This window comes from Thermobia domestica, chromosome 18 (assembly GCF_964235325.1).
Source record: "Thermobia domestica chromosome 18, izTheDome1.hap1.1, whole genome shotgun sequence".
NCBI classification, from domain to species: domain Eukaryota; kingdom Metazoa; phylum Arthropoda; class Insecta; order Zygentoma; family Lepismatidae; genus Thermobia; species Thermobia domestica.
Window position 1 is genome coordinate 34,663,299 of NC_137471.1, and position 21,634 is coordinate 34,684,932.

At 33.6% G+C, this 21,634-nt stretch overlaps 1 protein-coding gene across 6 annotated transcripts in view; it reads left to right on the forward strand.

Moving 5' to 3' along the window:
• LOC145675518 (uncharacterized) overlaps nucleotides 1-21,634 on the forward strand; it is a 290,842-nt gene that overhangs the window by 237,083 nt on the left and 32,125 nt on the right. For 3 of the 6 annotated variants that reach the window (XM_081745990.1, XM_081745987.1, XM_081745988.1), the window contains exon 7: nucleotides 17,698-17,749. The exons of 1 other annotated variant lie outside the window; for it this stretch is intronic. In XM_081745990.1, coding sequence (XP_081602116.1) covers nucleotides 17,698-17,749 — 52 coding nt within the window. Of the gene's footprint in view, nucleotides 1-1,876; nucleotides 1,992-17,697; nucleotides 17,750-21,634 lie in introns of all 6 variants that reach the window. 2 more of the 6 variants (XM_081745978.1, XM_081745977.1) reach the window with 1 other exon arrangement.

A 21,634-nucleotide genomic window follows, 5' to 3' on the forward strand; every position in this document is an offset into this window, starting at 1 on the left:
GTTTTCTAGTTAGCAGAAGTGTTATTCGTCGTCAGTTTGAATAAGGAAGTATTACAATCATAAAAGAGTAGCTGTAAGCGTAGATTTCTTCTCGAATACGTAATTGAAAATATTAGAGTTACAAAACACAGTTGGGTTTAATTACTGGAGTTGCTATGCGTGGCGAAAAGGGGTTTGTGCAATTTTCTCTTCACCGTCAGCAATAGCGAAGGCTTTTTTTTTTTTTTTTTAATCAACGTACTTTGCAAAAGATAATTTTGAGCTCATACTGTGTACGCTCTTGAACTTCGTCAAAGTTGCTTTAGTAGCAAATGAATATTGCTTTAATTTGCCTGGTAATATAAAACTTTGGTACTCATGCGTGTCTTTTAATAAAACAGCCATTCAAACTTCTGGCTTTTTGTCCGTAATGGTTGTTGTATGCACTTTTAAATTCCAGTACGCAGACACGAAATTCCTTCGTTGATATTGAATAAACATTAGGTAGTAATTAGAATTTCGTAACTTACTGGATTTTAATGTGATTTCAGATTAGTGCTAATTGCAAAAAGTGATTTATTAAGTTTCATAATTACATTCGCAAATGAATTATGTAATAAACGCAGTTATAACGTCGTAGTCATACACGTTAACAAATAAATTTATTTCAGTTCAATGGATCCTGCTTAGGAAAAATAGGCTTTCTAAATTTTGTGACCTAGATATTATATAACACTTAGTCTGTATTTGTTAGTGCATTTTTATAATACCATCTCCCTAACACCTTTTAGACTCTTTATAATGTTATTTGAATAAAATCATATCACTAGACATACTCTTCTTGTATAAATTTTATGATTTTATATTTGAATATTATTATTTTATATTTATATTAAAATATGTCCCTAAATATCATTTTTCCAATTTCAGATTTGAAAAAGATCATATCCCTAAACATCATGTTCTTTTTACAGACTTTGTCTTTAAATAGCATCTTCTTTATCATTTTACACGTGTATTTGAATAAAATCATGCCTATAAACATAATCTTCTTTCATACACTATATAATGTTATATTTGAGTAAGATGCGGCCCTTAAACACCATCTTTTGTACAATTTATAATTTTACATTTGAATAAAATCATAGTCCTGAACATAATATTTAGTACACTATATAAGTTTATATTTGAATAACATCGTCTGTGAACATCATATTTTTTGATACACTTTATAGTTGTATACATATATTTGAATAAAATCATGGCCTTAAACTTATATTCTTTTATTTATTTTATTATTTTATTTGAATAAAATAATGCCTTTAATCATCATGGACGTTTGCATCTGTACATTCCTCTTTGGAAAGGAGTTCGATACCTACCGTACTTCTAGAAATGAAATGAAAGAAACAGTTACAAATTTTGTATGAAGGTATGGTCTGTATGTGATATGAATTTCAAATAACATCACTATTAGAGATTTTACGGACTAACAGGCATTACTTTCATTACATGCCTCGTATATCGTAAACTAATATTTTCGTTTTCCTCTTGGTCTTTTCTTAAATGTCATGAAAAATGAAGTGAATTTTCTTTAGTTTAACGCTCCATGCTTGTGGCTTTTAGACTAAGGAGACGGCTGATAGATGAAAGCGAATGAATGAAATTAATTTTTTTATGCTCTCCCACCGGGAATCGAATCCAGGACCTTGTGCACTAAGGCACACGCTCTAGCCAGTAGACCAGCGGGGATGCCAGTCAAAATAGTTATTAATTTATTATTATGATGTATGATAGATATCACAGTATTTGATTTTAAATTAAGTAGAAGTTTTTGGATATAATAAAGTTTACAAGATAATTGCTTGTTATTTATTTATTTATTTATTTATTGTAGCTTTTGTGACCAAACGCTTCCCACACGCCAGACCAACCCATATAAGACAAGTTCTTGCATATAAATGCAAGGAAGCTGCTTCAACTCTCAGAAATAGAGTCGCCAGGAGTTACAGGTACGTTTATAGGAACAAGCACATAATCTTAGTAAGATGTCATAATTTTTTTTCAAGTTACTCTCAATTAACCCTGTCAGGACAAGGAGAGAGGGTGTATAAAGTGCCCACACTTTTGAAATTTGAATTTTTAATAGTAAAGATGTGTGACCTTCCATTACGTGTTTTTTTATTGTGTGTCATCTAGTTTCTAAAATATTTCTTTCGATGGAGCAAATCATTCTTTTCTTTTTAATTTGTGAAGGTCATCAATGAGATAATTCAGCTTAAATATTACAAAAACTGACTTACCATGAATAGTTCCACGGTTCCACCAATACTATAATCCTATTTATATGAAAGTTAGCTCAGTGCAGTGAAAACATTAGCTTGCATGATTTGCATATGACATTTGTTTTACTTGAGAATATACGGAAAACATTGTGTACTATGTGTGATTTTCTCTGCAAACTCTTTACAGTGAATAACACTCATAAGCGGTGCCCATCCTCTTTGGCGTCCCTCCATTTTTCTGATATGTTCCCCCTAAATCAAATAGTGGCTACCTTTAATTTAGTCAGTGCTTTCCCCTCTGCAACTCATAATATCTCCCCTTTGTCCGCAACCCATAATGATTAAAAATTAGATCAATTAATTCTGGAAATTGTCCAGAGCTCGAAGTTATGAATGTACAACCCACACCCGCCCCAAATCAAGCCCCCAATACTATCTCCCGTGAATAGTTATAATCACGTTCATTAGAAAAGTTACAAGGTAGTCCAATGTATTACTCTTAGCTTCAGATGAAATTGTAAAATAATTTTAGACAGAAGATAAAATTAGTTGAAATATTTCTGTTCTCCCCCCCCCCAAAAAAAAACTACTCGTGACGCTCTTTGCGTCATGGTACTCCCCTCTGGGCACAGCTGATGGTTCTATTAACACAAATTACAGATGCAACTCAGCATAAAGGGACAATCAAAATATGATTTGATAGCACTATATTTTAAATTAAACCAAATCTTAGAATAAATACAATTTGGTTTGAGTAGAATATGGGAGTAGATACTTTTTTTTTTTAACCCGTCACCCCTACCCCTGGTCCACACTAAAATGCATAAACTCTTCTTCTTTCCAGGGTTAACTCAGAGTACGGGTCGTGTTTCTTAAAATTATTTGTTTATCTAAAATGTTACATATTCACAAAATTATTTAGCATTTCAGCCAAAATTTGCACTTTTAAACTTAAGAATATGCAAATACTGCAAATAGAGAATAACATTCGTTCACAAGTAGAAGTTTTGTTCTTACAATCAAGGAGAAGTAACGAGGTTTCGTAAATTTGAAGGTATAAGTGTCTAAATGCAATCTGTAAATACACTGATTTCTACTGAGGACAGCCATCAATGGTCTTCCTAATTGTGTTACAGATGTCAGCCAACAGATCTATTCCCATTTACTACGAATCTCTCTCACGAAAAATTCTTGCATTTCAGAGAGAGATAGAGATAGAGAAGGAGAGAAACTAACACCACAAGTGCTTTGATGAGATTCGTCAATTTATTTATTTATTTATTTTTTAGCTATAGTGTGGGTAACTAAAATTGACACACCTAGCTCGTTCCAACATTCGTAGTTCTTATGAGGTGGTTCTAGTTTCTTTTATGCCAAATTTAATTTCCGTACATATACAACATTATCATGGCTTGCTTTTGTTGTATTAGTTGTAAGTACCAATCATTGTCGAGTCTTAATTGAGAACGTGGATAAAAAATGATTGGGGTCAATCCATCTGAAGTGACCTAAAGATAGCGAAAATTGTTGCTCGACCATCTCCGAAAATTATAGAAATTGGACTGTGATGAACCTTGTGTATGAGAAGGTCAATAACATTATTCACGTTATCGTATGTAGAAGTGTTCCTAAATGGCGGTCATCTTTGTTGTCGGTGGTGTCAATTTTTGCATTTGTAAGCGTTTACGAAAACTACAGTTGCTCAGGACATACGAATCAGACGAACACCAAACAAAAGCGAATGTTTAGAGGAGAGACTTATGTACATAGAGAATATATACTCTTGCTTCTAAATAAATATTCAGGGTTGCAAACCAATACATGAAATCACTAGAAAAAGTACAGAAAATTACACTTTTAGAGGTGCTGTATTTTGGAATTGCATAAAGTGGGGAGTTCATAAGTTTTGTGCTGAATACTATTGTATGTAACGAGTGTGCATAAATATCTACATCTATGATACTACTGGCACCATAGATTTATGAGGGACCGAAAGTTGAAGTTTGTGATTTTAATGCCATGTTTGGGGCGTAATATCTCAGGAGAGCAAAGTGCTAAAAATTACTGCTTAAGCCACAAAGTAATTCTGTATGCGAATAAACTATTGCAAAAAAAATCATGACTGATATTATATGGAGAAAAAAAAGTAAGGTCATGGTAAAAACACGAAGAAAGCAGGTGCGTGACGATGGTCATAGCCCGGAAAAATTTAAATGTTTTGATATGTTTCATGCTAGATCTCAAAAACTACGCATGATTCAGCAATTAGGTCCGCTTTTGTTTGTATACAGTTGTGCAAAAGCTTGTGAGTGGCCTTTGTCCCGTCTTTCTAGCTCCATCATCAGTGCTACATCTATATGATAAAGGAGTTAGCTTCCACTTGCACCGATCACACCCATCGTCGAACTGGACCGCAGTATTAAGGCACTTAATGTATCAGCAAAGTATCATTGAAATTCAATACGTATTACGGAAGTTAATGTGTTCACAAGGTTGCATTTCATCTATCCTATTCTGCTGAAAATGGCGTATTTGTGGAAAACATTTAAAATGATTGTAGTTTCCCTTTTCTTCTATAGCATTACTTCAATAACTTTTAGTAGTTGTAATTACAACAAGTTCTCGTAATTACGAGATTTAAGCAGTGTTGCAAACTTCTGTAATGTTTATCATATCTCCGGAGCGGTGTGAGATATCGAAATGCTGTAAACGGCAAAATAATTTACACATCCATTACAAACCAAACAAGTAACTAGATATGGTACTTACTCAGCATTTTTTCGAAATAAAGGCATTCAAAGAAAATAAAATTTTCAAGTACTGGTAACTTCGTTCCTATTTATTCAAAACAAGTCATACCGTGGCCTTGGTATCCAATATTAAAGTACTATCGATTTGCATTATCCTGTGCACCTCCTTATGCTACCTTTGCATTAGAGGCTTCCGAACTCTGGATGTTTCTGATACTATAACATCCTTAGTTTGTAACACTGAATAATAAAAGTGATATTTTAAGTTTACGTTTGACACGTTGATTTGAAATATGTAATACTCTGATGTAGTGCCATTTGAAAAAGAATATAATTTTATATTGGGTTGGTAACACTGTTTGTTGGGTCTTTCTGTTTAATACACATATAGATGTCCCCTTCCTTATAATTGCTTCGTGCAAATTTCTCTTTTCTCTCTTTTTTGGTTTGTCCGTGATAGCAGATGGTCAAGATAAATTGTCCACTTTGTAGACGTGGCAATGATCATGGAGCTACAAAGATGGGACAAATACCACTCACAAGCTTTTGCACAACTGAACACAAACAAAAGCGGACCTAATTGCTGAACGATGCGTAGTTTTTGAGATCTGGCATGAAACATATCAAAACATTTAAATTTTTCCGGGCTATGATCATCGTCACGCACCTGCTTTCATCGCGCTTTTACCATGTCCACATTTTTTCTCCATGTAATATCAGTCATGATTTTGTCGCAATAGTTTATCCACATACAGAATTACTTTGTGGCCTAATCAGCCTAAGCAGCAATTTTTTTAGCACTTTGCCCTCCTGAGATATTACGCTCCAAACAAGGCATCAAAATCACAAACTTCAACTTTCAGACCTCCATAAATCTACGATGCCAGTAGTATCATAGGTGTGGACATTTCTACAGACTCTTTACATGCAATAGTATTCAGCACGAAACTTATGAACCCCCACTTTATGCCATTTCAAAATATAGCCCCTTTAAAAGTGTAATTTCCTGTACTTTTTCTAGTGATTTCATGTATTGGTTTGCAACCCTGCATATTTTTTTTTAGAAGCAAAAATATATGTTCTTTGTGTACCTTAGTCTCTTCTCTAAACATTCGTTTTTGTTTGGTGTTCGTCTGATACGTACAGTACGTCCTGAGCAACTGTAGTTTTCGTAAACGCTTGCAAATGCAAAAATTGACACTCCACCGACAACAAAGATGGCCGCCATTTAGGAACATTTGTACATACGACAACGTGAATAGTGCTATTGACCTTCTCATACAGAATGTTCGTCACAATATTTTTTTTTAATAATAATTTTCGGAGATGGTTGAGGAGCCACTTCTGGACAACTTCGTATGGATTGACCCATTGGGACCCGTTATTTTTGCCTCTTAAGGGTTTTCACTACAGCGAAATTAAACTACCGTTAATTTTAGAATTTTTCTATGATTTTTTTAAAACAAATAAAAATATCCCGAAAGCAGAAACGTAGTGAACTATAGAGCGTCCCACTCTTAGATTGCAGTACAGAGTAAATGGAGCGCGCTGTTGCCACGTTTCTTCCGCCGTATGTTTTCTTTCGAAGAAAGAACAAGAAAAACAGAAAGAGTGATGAGTCTGTAAATAAATCCTTCTTAAATTCATATATTTTCAACTCTTTTGTCATTCCAATCGCGCAAATTCATTTAGAACGGCGAATTGGAGGGTACGAAATAACAGTCTAACAATTGTGTTAGAAGGTTTTTTTTTTAATATATCGTTGCAATAAAATTTTGATGGAAGCAATACGAAATCGAGAGAACATATGAAACGAACAGAAAACATATGATTGAAATAAATGGCAGGCTAAACAGTCCCACACACAAATTTCCTGTACCGATTGTGCGGCAAACTAAGGAATAGCAATGGGTAAGATACTGCTACTGAATTTGGATAAGAGTGAAAACTGGAGTAGGGTGATAGTGATAAGTGACGAGAAAATGTGACGTACGAGAACGCTCATTCGTCTGTGTAAGCAAAATATCCGCTAATCCAATTCCGTTTGTCAAACAAGTTACATTATAAAGTATATTGTGAAGGCGGCTTCTCCTCACTTCCGATGTTTTAAGACTGTATCATGAAGGACGTGCTAGAGGGTATGGTGGCAGGAAAAAGAGGGAGAGGACGAAAAGAGACTACAATTACTGGACGATATCAAAATAGAAAAATCATACGTGAAGACGAAGAGGTTAACCGAAGACCGTGGAAGCTTCTGAGTTGCAGCAAGTGGCCTGCCAATAAAATATGATGATGATGATTATGACAAATGCAATGGTGAATAGGAACTGAACCTCCCTAGTTTCTATACTCACTTCTGACACCTCTATCAGTCTGGAAACAGAAGAAGAATGAAAAGAAACCCCATTATGTCCGTTCTAAACAAACGCGCAAGTTGTGACTTTAAATCACGTATAGTGACAGCCAACAAGATACAGATCGTTGGGCGAGGAAACAAAACCAAACAGAATTATCAAACCCTACTTTCTAAAGAAGCATGGGGGGGGGGGAGAGAATTAAGAGGCCTTTCATTCTGCTTTGTGAGCTCATAAAATTATTTGTTATGAACGCTTTTGTCGTTTTCATATGTGTATTCAAAGTAAATAAGAGAAATGGAATTGCAAACGAAACCAACTTTTATTGTCAAAATTGTCAGCATCTGAAACAGCAATAAGGACTACTATAAATGAATCAATTACAAAACTAATAACTTTTTATCATCAGGAATGAGGAGACTTATTATTAATAGATATTGGTCATATTATATATATATATATATATATATATATATATATATATATATATATATGTGTGTGTGTGTGTGTGTGTGTGTGTGCGTGCAACTCAAGGAAAACGAGCGAAGTAAGTAGTGGAACATAAGATTGAGTGGAGCTGACGCAATGTTTATCGTAGATGAGGTCCAGGATTCGATTTTCCGAATATGGTTTCGTTAAGCAGTAGATTCGTGCTCGCATACCGTCAACAGTAAACACTCATCGTTATAGCACAATTCTCTACATCAGTGACTTTAAAACAAACATTATAAAAAAAATATCATTGGCAAGATTTATCACTGCTTTTCTTCTGGTCAGATGCGCGCGCTTTGAAAGTTGATGCTTAACACTAAAAGTCATAAAACCTAAATAAAGAAAGATATTGACCTGCGAATTGTTTTTAAAATAATTTCAATCTTTTCTCAATATTTTTCTCGCTTTGCACCCCCATCTAACCTGAAAAATAAAAAAGTTTCTTACTAGTCAACTTTTTAGATATTGCATTGGAATAGTATATGCACTTTCTCTTACATTTTATTTTTTTATTTTAAAATTCAAAAAGTTTTTTTGAATGCAAACTTTTCCAACATTGGCCCCAAATATGGTATTAATATCTGTATAACTTTCATCGTTGTATCTCTTAGAGTTCCGAACTTATGACGTGATATATTTAACGCGACGTTAGAATTTGCCATTAGCAAGATTTCACTCTTTCAATTTATTTCAATACTTGAAAATTCTTCTTGATGTGAGAAAAACAGATTATTTGATAGAGAATACAATGTTCTACAATAATTTATTCATACCTAGTAAAAGAAACTATTTCTAAAATTCAGGCTAAGTTTGGCAACAATGGGCATAAGGAAAAGCATTGCCATTTACTCCTGTGCTGCAATCTAAGGGTGGGACGCTCTATAGACAATATGATTTTGCATGTGATAGTTCACTACGTTTCTGCTTTTCGAATATTTTTATTTTTGAAGATATTACAGAAACACTCTAAAATTAGCGGTAGTTTAATATCGCTGTAGTGAAGACTTTTAACTCAGAACATCGTTTAAAAGAGACGTAAAAGACATTGCTTCATTCCCCGGTATTTATCCTATGTTGCTATATAAGCCCGCACAACATGAGGTAATGGGGGTTGCATACACTGACGGTTTTATCAGCGAGCACGAAAAACATGCATAAGTTTTCGGATACATTTCACCCCTACTCATCCCCGAAATTTTGACCCCGGCGAGCCAAAAATCGAAATAAGAGCTTCGTATAGAAATATATTTTATAAAGATGTATCTATGAACAAGATTTGGTGGATCTGGTTACTCGTTTCTATGCGTAAAGGTGATGACAAACATACATTATTTTACTAACAAGTAAGTAGATAGGCCTACTAACCCTCCGTATTATATACTAAAATTTTAATGTTTGTAGCAAAAATGTGTAGCTTATAACTTACTATGTAGTGGTTAAGGCTTACGCTTGTTTATGGTAGAGCATACATATTAATAGGAATTGATTAAAAGAATAAAGTTAATCTATCTACGTAATTAAAAATGGAAGTGATTATGTTTGTGACTTCCGACCGATCTTGATCAAATTTTCAACGTAGATGAGGTTCGGGCCTGGGATGTTTTTTATCATTTGACGGTGCAACTTAGGGGAACGGGGAGACATATAAAAATGATCGAAAATACCCGATATTAACCCTTTGGGGATCTTATCGTACATTTTGTACGATACGCATTTTTCATCGTACATTGCGTTATTTCTCTTCTATTTGAGCTTTTTCGTCCGGTTTTTCTTTGTTTTTCAAGTCCAGATACATTGTAGAAGACATTACGTATGGTTTCAGACCGTCCTGCGTCCAGACATAGGAGGTGATGACGTCATAATTTTGAAATAGAAATTTTCCCTTATGAACCCTATGTTCATTATTTTTGGCGGGCTTCTTTTTTCACGTAGAAGATTCAAATTTTGCACAAACATTCAGTCCACCGAGTAGTATTTACCAGATTTTTTGTTCCGATGTCAGTGCTAAAACAGGGGGGGGGGACCAGAGGGGCAAAGGGTTGAAAAAAGATATATTTTTACCCAAAAATCCCGTTTTTCAGGATTTCCCCGCCTCACATACATGATGGGGACACGTGAGTCATACCGTCTGAAAGGCAGTTCCATTCTGAAGAGAATGACGGTCGAATTATTATCCTAGGGTAATTAGGGACGTCTCAGGGATTTTTTGAAAAATATACTTCTATATAGGGAAAAATGGGGCACTGTCGGTATATATATATTTTTTGGCGGGCTTATTTTTGAACGTAGAAGATTGAAATTTTGCACAAAAATTCAGTCTACCGAGTAGTATTTAAAAGATTTTTTGTTCCGATGTCAGTGTTAAAACAGGGGGGAACCAGAGGGGCAAAGGGTTAGAAAAGGGATATTTTTACCCCAAAAATCCCGTTTTTCGTCATTTTCCCGCCTCACATACATGATAGGACCACGTGAGTCATGCCGTCTGAAAGGCAGTTCCATTCTGAAGATAACGACGGTCGAATTATTATTCTAGGGTAATTAGGGCCGTCTCAGTGAATTTTTATCCAAATATACTTCTGTATAGGGTAAAAGTGGGGCATGGTAGGGAAATTTTTTCTGGTGGGCCTATTTTTTCACGTAGAAAATTGAAATTTTGCACAAACATTCAGTCCACCGAGTAGTATTTACCAAGTTTTTTTCCGATTTCTGCGTAAAAACAGGGGGGTCCAGAGGGGCAAAAGTTGAAAAAAGGGATTTTTAGACCCAAAAATCCCTTTCTTCGGGATTTTCCCCCTTCACATACATGATAGAGACACGTGAGTCATACCGTCTGAAAGGCAGTTCTGTTCTGAAGAGAATGATGGGCGAAACATGACCCTAGGGTAATTAGGGATGTCTCAGGAAATTTTTTCCCTGAGATCATAGTGTTTTGTGGTAATTTGGGGCTTTGTGGGAATTTTTGATAAAATTTCTCCCGCCCTTACTATTCAAGATAGAAACTTGAAATTTGGGACACACATTTAGTTTACCAAGTACTATTTATCAGATTTTTTGGAGGTCTCTACGTTCACACAGGAAGGGGGCAGGGGGGCCCAAAGTTGGACAAAAAAAATTTCCCCTCAAAATTTTCCCTTCGACATCAGTTTTCTCTCTCCTGGTATATGGTATGGGTATGCAAGTAGTACCATTTGAAAGCCAGCTCTATTCTGAAGAGAATGAGGTATGAACCATGATCCTAGGATAAATAGTGACGATGCAGTAGCTGCTTGACTGAAAGTCTAAAAAATAGCCCAAAATGCCAGGATCCCCAAAGGGTTAAAGAGTGCTTCAGTAACAGTAAAAAGTGACTGACTACTGGAACATGTTACTAAGTTTTTCTTTTATTCTGACGCAACGAAGCAGGTAATTGACGTTAGTAGATTTTATAAAAGATCTCTTCATGTAAATCAATTCGTAAGATCTTTGTGAGTGAGTGTAAAGTAATAGAAGGGCTCATAGCGAGTCACTTTTTTTTTTTTTAACTAAAAGTTACTTTTTTTTCAAGTTGGTCACTAAAAGTTACTTTTTTTAAAAAAAATGTCACTAAAAGTTACTTTTTGGGAGTTAAAGTGACTTTTTCGTGTGATTTATGTTTTGGATTGGGAATTTTGTAAGAAAAATATTATAAAAATAAATGGAAAAAGGCAGAAACTTGTTACGCATTACTCTCCTGAAAGCTTCAGTACTTGCTACCACATGTGAAACAGTCAGTTTTATTCTCACTTCAGCTTTCTTTCTAAAGCACAGTGGATGGTTGGTGGATGCTTAAGCTCTCAAGGTGGGGTTGAGAACCCTTCTGTGTCTATTCTTTCTTCTATCATAATAGTCTTTTAGTTTTCTCTCGTAATAGTTAACGCTCCGCTCAACGTTGTGTGTGTGTGTGTTTGTGTGGTTCATCATGTTGGTCTTGTGTTATGCTTCTTGTATGTTCTTCTTAAGAGTAGGTGATGAATTCGAATATTTCATGGCTTTGAGAACTCTCAATGCTAAGTTAAATATAATGTCTGTGATGAAGAAATTCGGAAATAGGCCTGAACTGGTTTCACGTACTCAGAAGCTTGTTACATCTGTTAAGTCTACTTACCGTAACTACAAAGCATACTTAGAAAACTTAAGAAAGGAGGAAGCTTAAAAAGAAGTAAAGAAGAAAATGTGAAACAAAACAACAAAGAGAGGTGATGGAGAAATTGACAAAGGAAAAAAGGAGCATGATGGGATTTTGGTCACTTTATGGTCACTTTTTCGTGTGCTTTTGGTCACTTTTCAACTATTTACAAGAGACCAGACCACTATGAGCCCTGAAATAGGCTTTTACGAGATACGTGCCGAAATTACTTGCCGTTTCGTCATAATTCAGAAACTACTAGGACGACATTAAAAAATTAGGTGTATACGGTTTGCAATGATATGGCACTTGTTGCGGACTCTGTAAACTTAAGGAAGGGCTGTGAAGAATATGGGTCGAGCGGGAAATGAATGAGAGGAGCGAGAAAGTAAGAACTTAAGATATTGAAAAGAGGATGAGAATTTGGTTGGAATATTAGCTAAGAAAGAATTGTTTCATGAGAGACGTTCTAGAGGGTATGGCGGTAGGAAACAGAGGGAGGGGGCGAAGGAGGCTACAGTTGATGGACAATATCAAAACAGAAAAATCATACATGAAGACGAAGAGGATAGCGGAAGACCATGGAGCATGGAAGCTTCTCTGTTGCAGCAAGTGACCTGTCAATAATGGCAGAATACCTATAATGATGATGATGATGATGATATCATTATGTTCATTTCAATCAGATTTGTTTATTACATGTCTCATCTTTGGACATTTTTTCTGTCGTCATTTGTTAATAATTTTTCTGCTGTTAATCATTAATAATTTTTCTCTTGTTAATCGTTATCATTAATCGTTAATATTTTTCTTTAGTTAATCGTTAATAATTTTCTCTCGTTAATCAATGACTTTTCACCTTATTTGTTAGTAATTTTGTTCTCTCGTTAATCGTTAGTATTTTTTCTCTCGTTAATCGTTAATTTTTCTCTTCTTAATCGTTAATTTTTCTCTCGTTCATCGTTAATATCTTTCACTTGTTAATCGTTAATAATTATTTCTCTCGTTATTCGTGAATAATATAGTAGAATTTTTAAAAAATGACGGGATGTAAGTCGAGGAGCTCTTTTGTCGTTGTTATTAGAGGAAACTGTAAATGTAACATGTAAAACGAGTTTTCTGTCCTGTTGCTAAGATGGACGGGTTTCAGGAAGCGTAATTAATCATAGACTTGTTAGCTACTCGTAGGGTTTGCTGGTTGTAACAAGAAAGTGGTTAAGTAAGAATGCTTGTTGCGTGGTAATGTAATACGTAGTCAGGTTTACAGAATTCGCATTATGCTAATGGACAGAGGGTGTTCGTTGTGTTTTCTTTAGCGTGGAGAGTTCCTTTGTCTCTTGTATGCTTTTATCGTACAAGCACATACACGGTTTGTTAGGAACTACATTTAAAGAAGAAACTCTGTGAAGTAAACATGATGCTACATATTTTATGTAAATATACGTATTCTTATACTCGCATTAATAGAAAATCAACATTATCAAAAAATAATAATAGCTTCAAACGTTCAAAACTTACCAGAAGCAAATTGCATATATATCTATATCTATATCTATCTATCTATCTATCTATCTATCTATCTATCTATCTATCTATCTATCTATATATATATATATATATATATATATATATATATATATAGATAGATAGATAGATAGATAGATATAGATATAAATATAGATATAGATACATAGATAGATAGATAAAGTTAAAAAGACTTGTGAAATAACCAGCTACATAACTGGATAAAATGGGGCACGGTGGCTCAGTGGTAGAGCGCGAGCTCCCGATAAATATTCAAAACTTTGCTAGAAACGGACGACCAACTTTCGAACTTAACCGTTACAAACATTTGAATTTCGTTAACAATAAATTGTAGAAATTCGTTATTTTCAATTAATAATACATTTTGTAATTACATTATTATCAAAGGAAACAATTGTTCCAGCCTTCATTCGGTGGACTCACCTTGAGAGAACAATTAATTTTGGAAATTTGTTATTGAGGACCACGAACAAGCATTTGGTTATTAATGAAATATTTTATCGAATAAAGTTTGGAAATGCTTTGTTATCGAAGAACCTCGTAGTTCAAAAATGTATTCTTATCGAGTGTATTTTTCTTTGAAGAATAACAGTAGAACATTAGAAATGCATTAATGTCGAATAATAATAATCAAAGATTGGAAATAAATTGTTACAGGTGTATAACAGGATTTTAAAATGCATTTGTATCCAAATAATAACATTTAAACTTTATAAATTCATATGGTCGAGGAGTAAGATTTGAAATGGATTTTTATTGAAGGACTAGCTGAGTATACCCAGTCATCGCATGGAGGCTATATTTGGAAGTCAACGCCTGTGGGAGTATCACCATTCATTTCAGTGACGGCGAAAACTATGGATTTGACACTAATATCGGTCATTTTGGATATCCCCCGGTGAACCCCGGCCCGCAGCCGAATAGGGTGAATTTGGAAGTTAATGCAATCGGAGTTTCACCATTAATCTCAGTGGCTGCAAAAACTATGAATTCGACACTAATATTGGCCATTTTCTAATACTTTTACATGTCCCGGTAAACGCCCCCTGAGACCCCTCTGGTTCGAATTTTGACAAAAACGCTTCGAATTGGTCTTTGGCCTGGACCAAGGTATCCGTGACCAAAATTTGGTAACTCTCGGTCAACCTGTCTGGTCCCCAGGTCAGTCTCGGTAAACTCCGCCCTGAGACTCCCTGGTTCGAAATTTAAAAAAAAACGCTTCGTCTTGATCTGGGGCCTGAACCAGGTACCCGTGACCAAATTTTGGTAACTCTCAGTCCACTTGTGTGGGCCCCAGGCCACACACAGACAGACAGACAAACAAACACACAAACAAACTCTTCATTTTATTTATATTACATTAGATAAGAAACTTTCTTTGTAAATGAGTTACTATCAAACAATGATAAGCTTTCAAATTGCATATTTTAAATCGAACTATAAAAGTTAAGCTTTATAAGTTCATTATTGTCGAAGATTTAGCAAATAAACTTTAGAAATATTTTGTAATCCAAGAATAACAAACTTTCTTTTATTGAGGAATAACAAACTTGCTTTTATTGAGGAAAAACAAACTTGCTTTTATTGAAGAATAACAAACTTGTTTTTATTGAGGACTAAAAAAAACTCTAGAAATTCGTTATTATCGAAGGTAGCAATTACATTTTAAATTCGTTATCAAATGAAGAAAATTGAATATCAAATATCGATAATTAAATTTCAGAAATACGTTATTTTCTAAGTTAGTTGATAAACTATTTCGAAGAATAACCAACTTTTAAAATGTGATTTATTGAAGGATATTAAACTCCTGAAATTCATATTATCAAAGAATACAAACTAATTTTCGAAATGCATTATTATCAGTTATTAATAATTAGCTTTATAAATTAGTTATCAAGGAAATCTATTAACTCTAAGCTTCAAAAGAAAGAAATTATCGAATATTAAGAACTGAATTTTAATATAATTTTGTATACACTATTATCAAGGAATAAGAAATCTATATAAATAAAAACGAAAGGCACTATGTTTATGACTTCATACTTCTTGAACCACTCGACCAATCTCGATCAAATTTTCAACTTAGATGAGGTTGAAGCCTGGAATAGTTTTCATTATTTCACTTTTTACGGTGCAACTGGAAAATTACCTATATTAGTGTTGAATCCATGGTTTTCGGAGTCACTGAAATAAACAGTAACACTTCCGATGCTGTTTAAATCCCAATTCAGCCCTTCATATCAAAAATGAAACATATTCTTCCCGTGCGAAGAATGAGTATTCTGCTAGTAAATTCTAAAATATGTTGTCAACGATTAACAGTTCATTTGGAAATTCATTGTTATCGCGTTAAAGGATAACGACGAATTTGGAACTCATTATCAAATGAAATAAAAGGAAATAAAATTTCTTGCTTAACGTACCACGATTATATTCTATACGCTAAAAAATATGAAGGATTAATGAGTATGAGCGTTGGTGAAAGACAGAATAAAAGTGTAGAAGGAAACGGGAGAATTCCGATATAAAGTACGATCACAGTGTTGTCTACAACAAACTCCTATGGTCGGGAATTGAACCAGAGACCACTCGCAGCAGAAGTGAGCACTCTACCGCTGAGTCCTAAACTTATTGTCAGTAAAGTTTAGAAAATTCGTTATTCAAGACATAATTGAATGTTGGTAATGCATTATTTCTTGAGAGTAATAAAAAAACTTCGGAATCTATTTTTATCGAGGAATACAAATAAACTTTAGGAAGTCATTATTGCCGTAGAATAACGATTGAATTTTGTAATTTTTTTGTTGACTTATCATAAAATTGAGGAATCTAATATTGCAAAAAAATTAAGAAATTTTATGAATTCATTGTTTGCCAAAACAGTAATTAAATTTTAGTATTTCATGAGTGGAAAGAATAACAAACTTTAGAAATATATTGCTATCAAAGAATAACTTTAGATTTTAGAAATGTATTTTAACTTTAGATTTTCAAAATTTATTTCAACTTTAGGTTTTAGAAATTTATTTTAACTTTAGATTTTAGAAATTTTAAGGATTTGTAATTGTTGAAGAAAAACAATTTAATTTTTATATGAGTGCTGTTATAACCAGAGCTATATTTAGATTCGGTGGGGCTGTAAGCTATTGAAGATAATGGGACATTTTATGTATCTAGATTACTTAGGCACTCTTAACACAGAAATGAACAATCTATTGGTATTTTCGGAAGCAGGCTAGCAGAAGGAGGCCCATTATTACATCATAGAAGATTGCCAACACGAACTACCTAATGTTGCTGTATATATTGGGTCGATGCATAAGTTCGTGCGGTTTTCTTTTAGGTTGGCAACAAAGTGGCGTGAAGCGATTGCTTATCGTTATTCCGTTGTTTTACCGTAGTTTGAAGTTTGTGTTGTGAAACAGGTTTTCTTGATTGTGAGCGTATTATTTATTGTATATATCTCAGACAAACTAATATGGAATGTAAAGTTGAGAGAAGTGATCATTTCCGTCACATTTTACTCTTCGAGTTTAACCGAGGATCCAGTGCAGCAGAAGCTGCGGGAACAATTTGTGCAGTGTACGGGAATGAAGCAATTGCTGAAAGAACAGCACAGAAATGGTTTTCCCGCTTTCGAGCAGGACAGTTTGACTTGTCTGATGATCCACGTTCTGGAAGATCTTCAAATTCTGACGAAAATCGTTTGAATGAGTTGCTTCATGAAATGTATGCAATGTGAGTGATAGTAAAATGTATGGAATGTATTGTTTCACTTGTAGAATATCTTAATGTTATGTTTGTGTTGTATTTGAATTACCAGAACAGCAGAATAAATAAAAAATATAAAAAAACGCACGAACATTTGCATCGACCCAATATAGTTTTTTTTTCATTTATTCTTTCTAATATATTTTGGAAAATGTTCATCCATTTTTCATTTATTTTTGGGGGGCCTAGAAGAAAGTAGGACCCTAAACTATGCTTGTTTAGCTTATACGTAAGTCCGGCCTTGGTTGTAGCTCATGGTATCTTGTAAACTTCAAATTTTATGCTGTGATTTTACTGTATGTTTGAAATACTTATTTTTACCATTTCAACTATTGTTTGTAATCATAGCTTGTATATTCCTTTATCTGATGCAGGTGCTAGCACCGTTAAATTGGAAAAGTATCATCATCCTTGGTACAATTTCAGGTACGTACCGAATTTTTTATTTTCATACTTTGGTCCTTAATTCGATCCCTCCCCCCCAAAATTCAAGCAGACTATATAATATATCGATCGGAATCAAACTTGGCCTGTTATGAGTGAGTCTAAAATTTTAGGTTATGCAGGCTTTCAATTCCCGAGTTCTGAGCAGTCAGATGTTGAGTCATAACCTCGAAAGCACAAAGTCATGTGTGTGTAAATCAGAATGAAACTTGGCATAGTGGTGGACCTTGATCTGTTACAGAAACGTGTAAAATATTACGGTATGCAGGCTTTTGGTTTCTACGTTACGCACATAGCTATACATCAACACATTGGGCATAAATACTGTTAAATAGCAATTAAAAATCAGAATTGAACAGAAAAAATAATAAATACTCTTTAAATATTAATTAAAGATCATCCTTAGACAGAAAAAATGATAAATGTTGTTTATATACCAATTAAAGATTAGTCTTCCAGAAACAAATAATAAATATTGAATATCAATTAAAGATCAGAGTTGGACAGAAAAATAATAAATATTCTTTGAATAGCAATTAAAGATCAGAGTTGGACAGCAAAAAATAATAAATATTCTTTGAATAACAATTAAAAATCAGTGTTGAACAGCAAAAGAATAATAAATATTCTTTAAATAGCAATTAAAAATCAGTCTTGGACAGCAAAAAAATAATACATATTCTTTAAATGCCAATTAAAGATCAGTGTTGGACAGAAAAAAATAATAATTATTCTTTGAATAGCAATTAAATATCAGTGTTGGACAGCAAAATATAATAAATATTCTTTGAATAGCAATTAAAAATCAGTGTTGGACAGAAAAAATAATAAATGTTCTTTGAATAGCAATTAAAGATCAGAATTGAACAGAAAAAAAAATAATAAATAATCTTTGAATACGAATTAAAGATCATCCTTGGGCAAAAAATGATAAATATTGTTTAAATATCAATTAAAGATTAGTCTTCCAGAAAAAATAAATATTCTTTGAATAGCAATTAAAGATCAGAGTTGGACAGAAGAAATAATAAATATTCTTTGAATAGCAATTAAAAATCAGTGTTGGACAGCAAAAAATAATAAATATTCTTTGAATAGCAATTAAAAATCAGTGTTGGACAGAAAAAATAATAAATGTTCTTTGAATAGCAATTAAAGATCAGAATTGAACAGAAAAAAATAATAAATAATCTTTAAATACGAATTAAAGATCATCCTTGGGCAAAAAATGATAAATATTGTTTAAATACCAATTAAAGATTAGTCTTCCAGAAAAAATAAATATTCTTTGAATAGCAATTAAAGATCAGAGTTGGACAGAAGAAATAATAAATATTCTTTGAATAGCAATTAAAAATCAGTGTTGGACAGCAAAAAATAATAAATATTCTTTGAATAGCAATTAAAAATCAGTGTTGGACAGAAAAAATAATAAATATTCTTTGAATAGCAATTCAAGATCAGTTTTGAACAGCAAAAAATGATAAACATTCTTTAAATACCAAGTAAAGATCAGTCTTGGACAGAGAAAATAAATATTTTTTGAATAGTAATTAAAGATCACTTTTGGGCAGCAAAAAATAATAAATGTTCTTTAAATACCAAGTAAAAATCAGTGTTGGACAGCAAAAAATAATAAATATTTCTTAAATAGCAATTAAAAATCAGTGTTGGACAGAAAGAAATAAATATTCTTTAAATACCAAGTAAAGATCAGTGTTGGATAGAAAAAAATAATAAATGTTCTTTAAATAGCAATTAAAGATCAGCCATGAACAGAAATAATCAAGTGAAGAATGATTTGTTACTACTACACATATTTCACTTGTTAAACTTAAAATGTTATACTATGCAGTTTAATAGATTGTTTATATGCTGTTTTTAGTGAAACATGAACGCAGCTGGAAGAAAACCTGTCAAATGTTAGATATAACTATTGTAGTAAACGTTTCTCATCTAATAACATAATATTACATTATTGTTAGTGGTGACGGAAGTACGTTATAGTGTTTTTAATGGTGACGGAAGTAATATTACGGGTTGTTAATGATTACGGAAGTTTACAACAGTTTTTATAATAGTTACAGAAGTATATAGTATGATAGTGTTTTAATACTTACCGAAGTGTGTTACAGTATTCTTAATGGTGACGAAAGTATATCACAGGGTTTTTAATGGTAACGGAAGTATACAACAATGTTTTTAATAGTTACGGAAGTATACACCGATGTTTTTAATAGTTACAGAAGTATATTACAGGGTTTTTAATCTGACGAAAGTATATTACAGGGTTGTTTATGGTGACGGAAATATGTTACAGTGTTCTTAATAGGACGGAAGTATATTAAAGTGTTTTTAATTTTTACGGAAGTATACAACAGTGTGTTTAATAGTTACGGAAGTCTATAACAATGTTTTCAATAGTTACAGAAGTATATTACAGGGTTGCTAATGATGTCGGATTGTTAGTGGTGACGCAAGTATATTATGATGTTCCTAATGATGAAGAGAATACATTACAGAGTTGTTAATGATAGCGGAAGTACATTACAGTGTTTTTAATAGTTATGGAAGCATATAACAGTGTTTTTAACATTACAGAAGCGTATTACAGAATTGTTAAATGGTGACGAAAGTATATTACAGGTTTGGTAATTATAACTGACCGTTTTTTTTTTTGCTCCGTGCCCAGAAGCTAAATAAATGTTTTAATTTGGCGCTTTTTTGATAGAGAACGGAAATATATTTGGACATATCGGTTCTGTTCACAAAACCGAAAACCATAATTAGGTGTTTCCTGAAGAGCGTTGAAAGAAATGTTGATATCATTACTTGCAAACATTGTTAGCTCAAGATCTCTAGAAGTTGCGATCGATGTTGAGCAACCAAGAAATGTTAACTCGAAGAAACCATCATTGAGCTCCTTCGTGGCTAAGTGGTTAGCGCACGTGCCTTTGGTGTGGGAGACGGGTTCGATTCCCGGCGGAAGCTCATGTAGTTTCAGCGTTAATCAGTAGGACCCGTCTCACATAGCCTCGCTGCTGGAAGGGAGGTTAAACTCACAATCAACCCAACTCGAAGAAACCATTGCGGTGGCTCAGTGGTAGAGCGTTCACCTCTGTGGATATGCTCCCTGGTTCGATCCCAGCTCGCGCCAAGTGAGCTTTGTGGTGGACAAACACAATGTGCGTGGGTTTTCTCGAGGTTCTCCCGTTTCCTTCCACTTCATTCCACCATGTCATTCTTTTATCAGTATCGTCGTCTCCTTTAGCCTATCAGAAATAATCATGGGACGTAAAACTCAAAGAATTCATTTCATTTCAAAGGAACCATCTACATCGATTTTGCTACAAAATCCATTTCTGGCTTATCTGTAATTTCTGTTCCACTTCAATGTGTTTCGATTACAGAATCTGAGCAGATTTATTGAGAAAATCCATTTCCGTTCCGGTAACGGACGTAATAAACGTTTTCCCGTGAAAAATCTGTTTTGGTTTCGAAAGTAGAAGCAATTGATTTTCCGTGAAAATCAATTTTGGTTCCGGGGGTGAAAACCAATTTTCTCGGAAACCGTTTCTATCTCTCTAAGTACCATGCCAAGATTTTTTTTTTTTTTTGAGAAAATTGGTTCCGGTTCCGGAACCGAAACCTAGTGAAACCTATTAACGTCTATCGGTTCCGTTACTGTTCACAACCCTGAATATTTGCAATTATAGATCACATTTGATTTAGTGTTCTGTTACAAAATAATACAGTTTTGTGCTGGTATATTCATATTAATTGATCGTATTTTTTTTTTTTTTGTTAGCGAATTGCTATGGTATACATTACAGTGCCACCATTTTTCTATTATTTAATAGTTGCTTC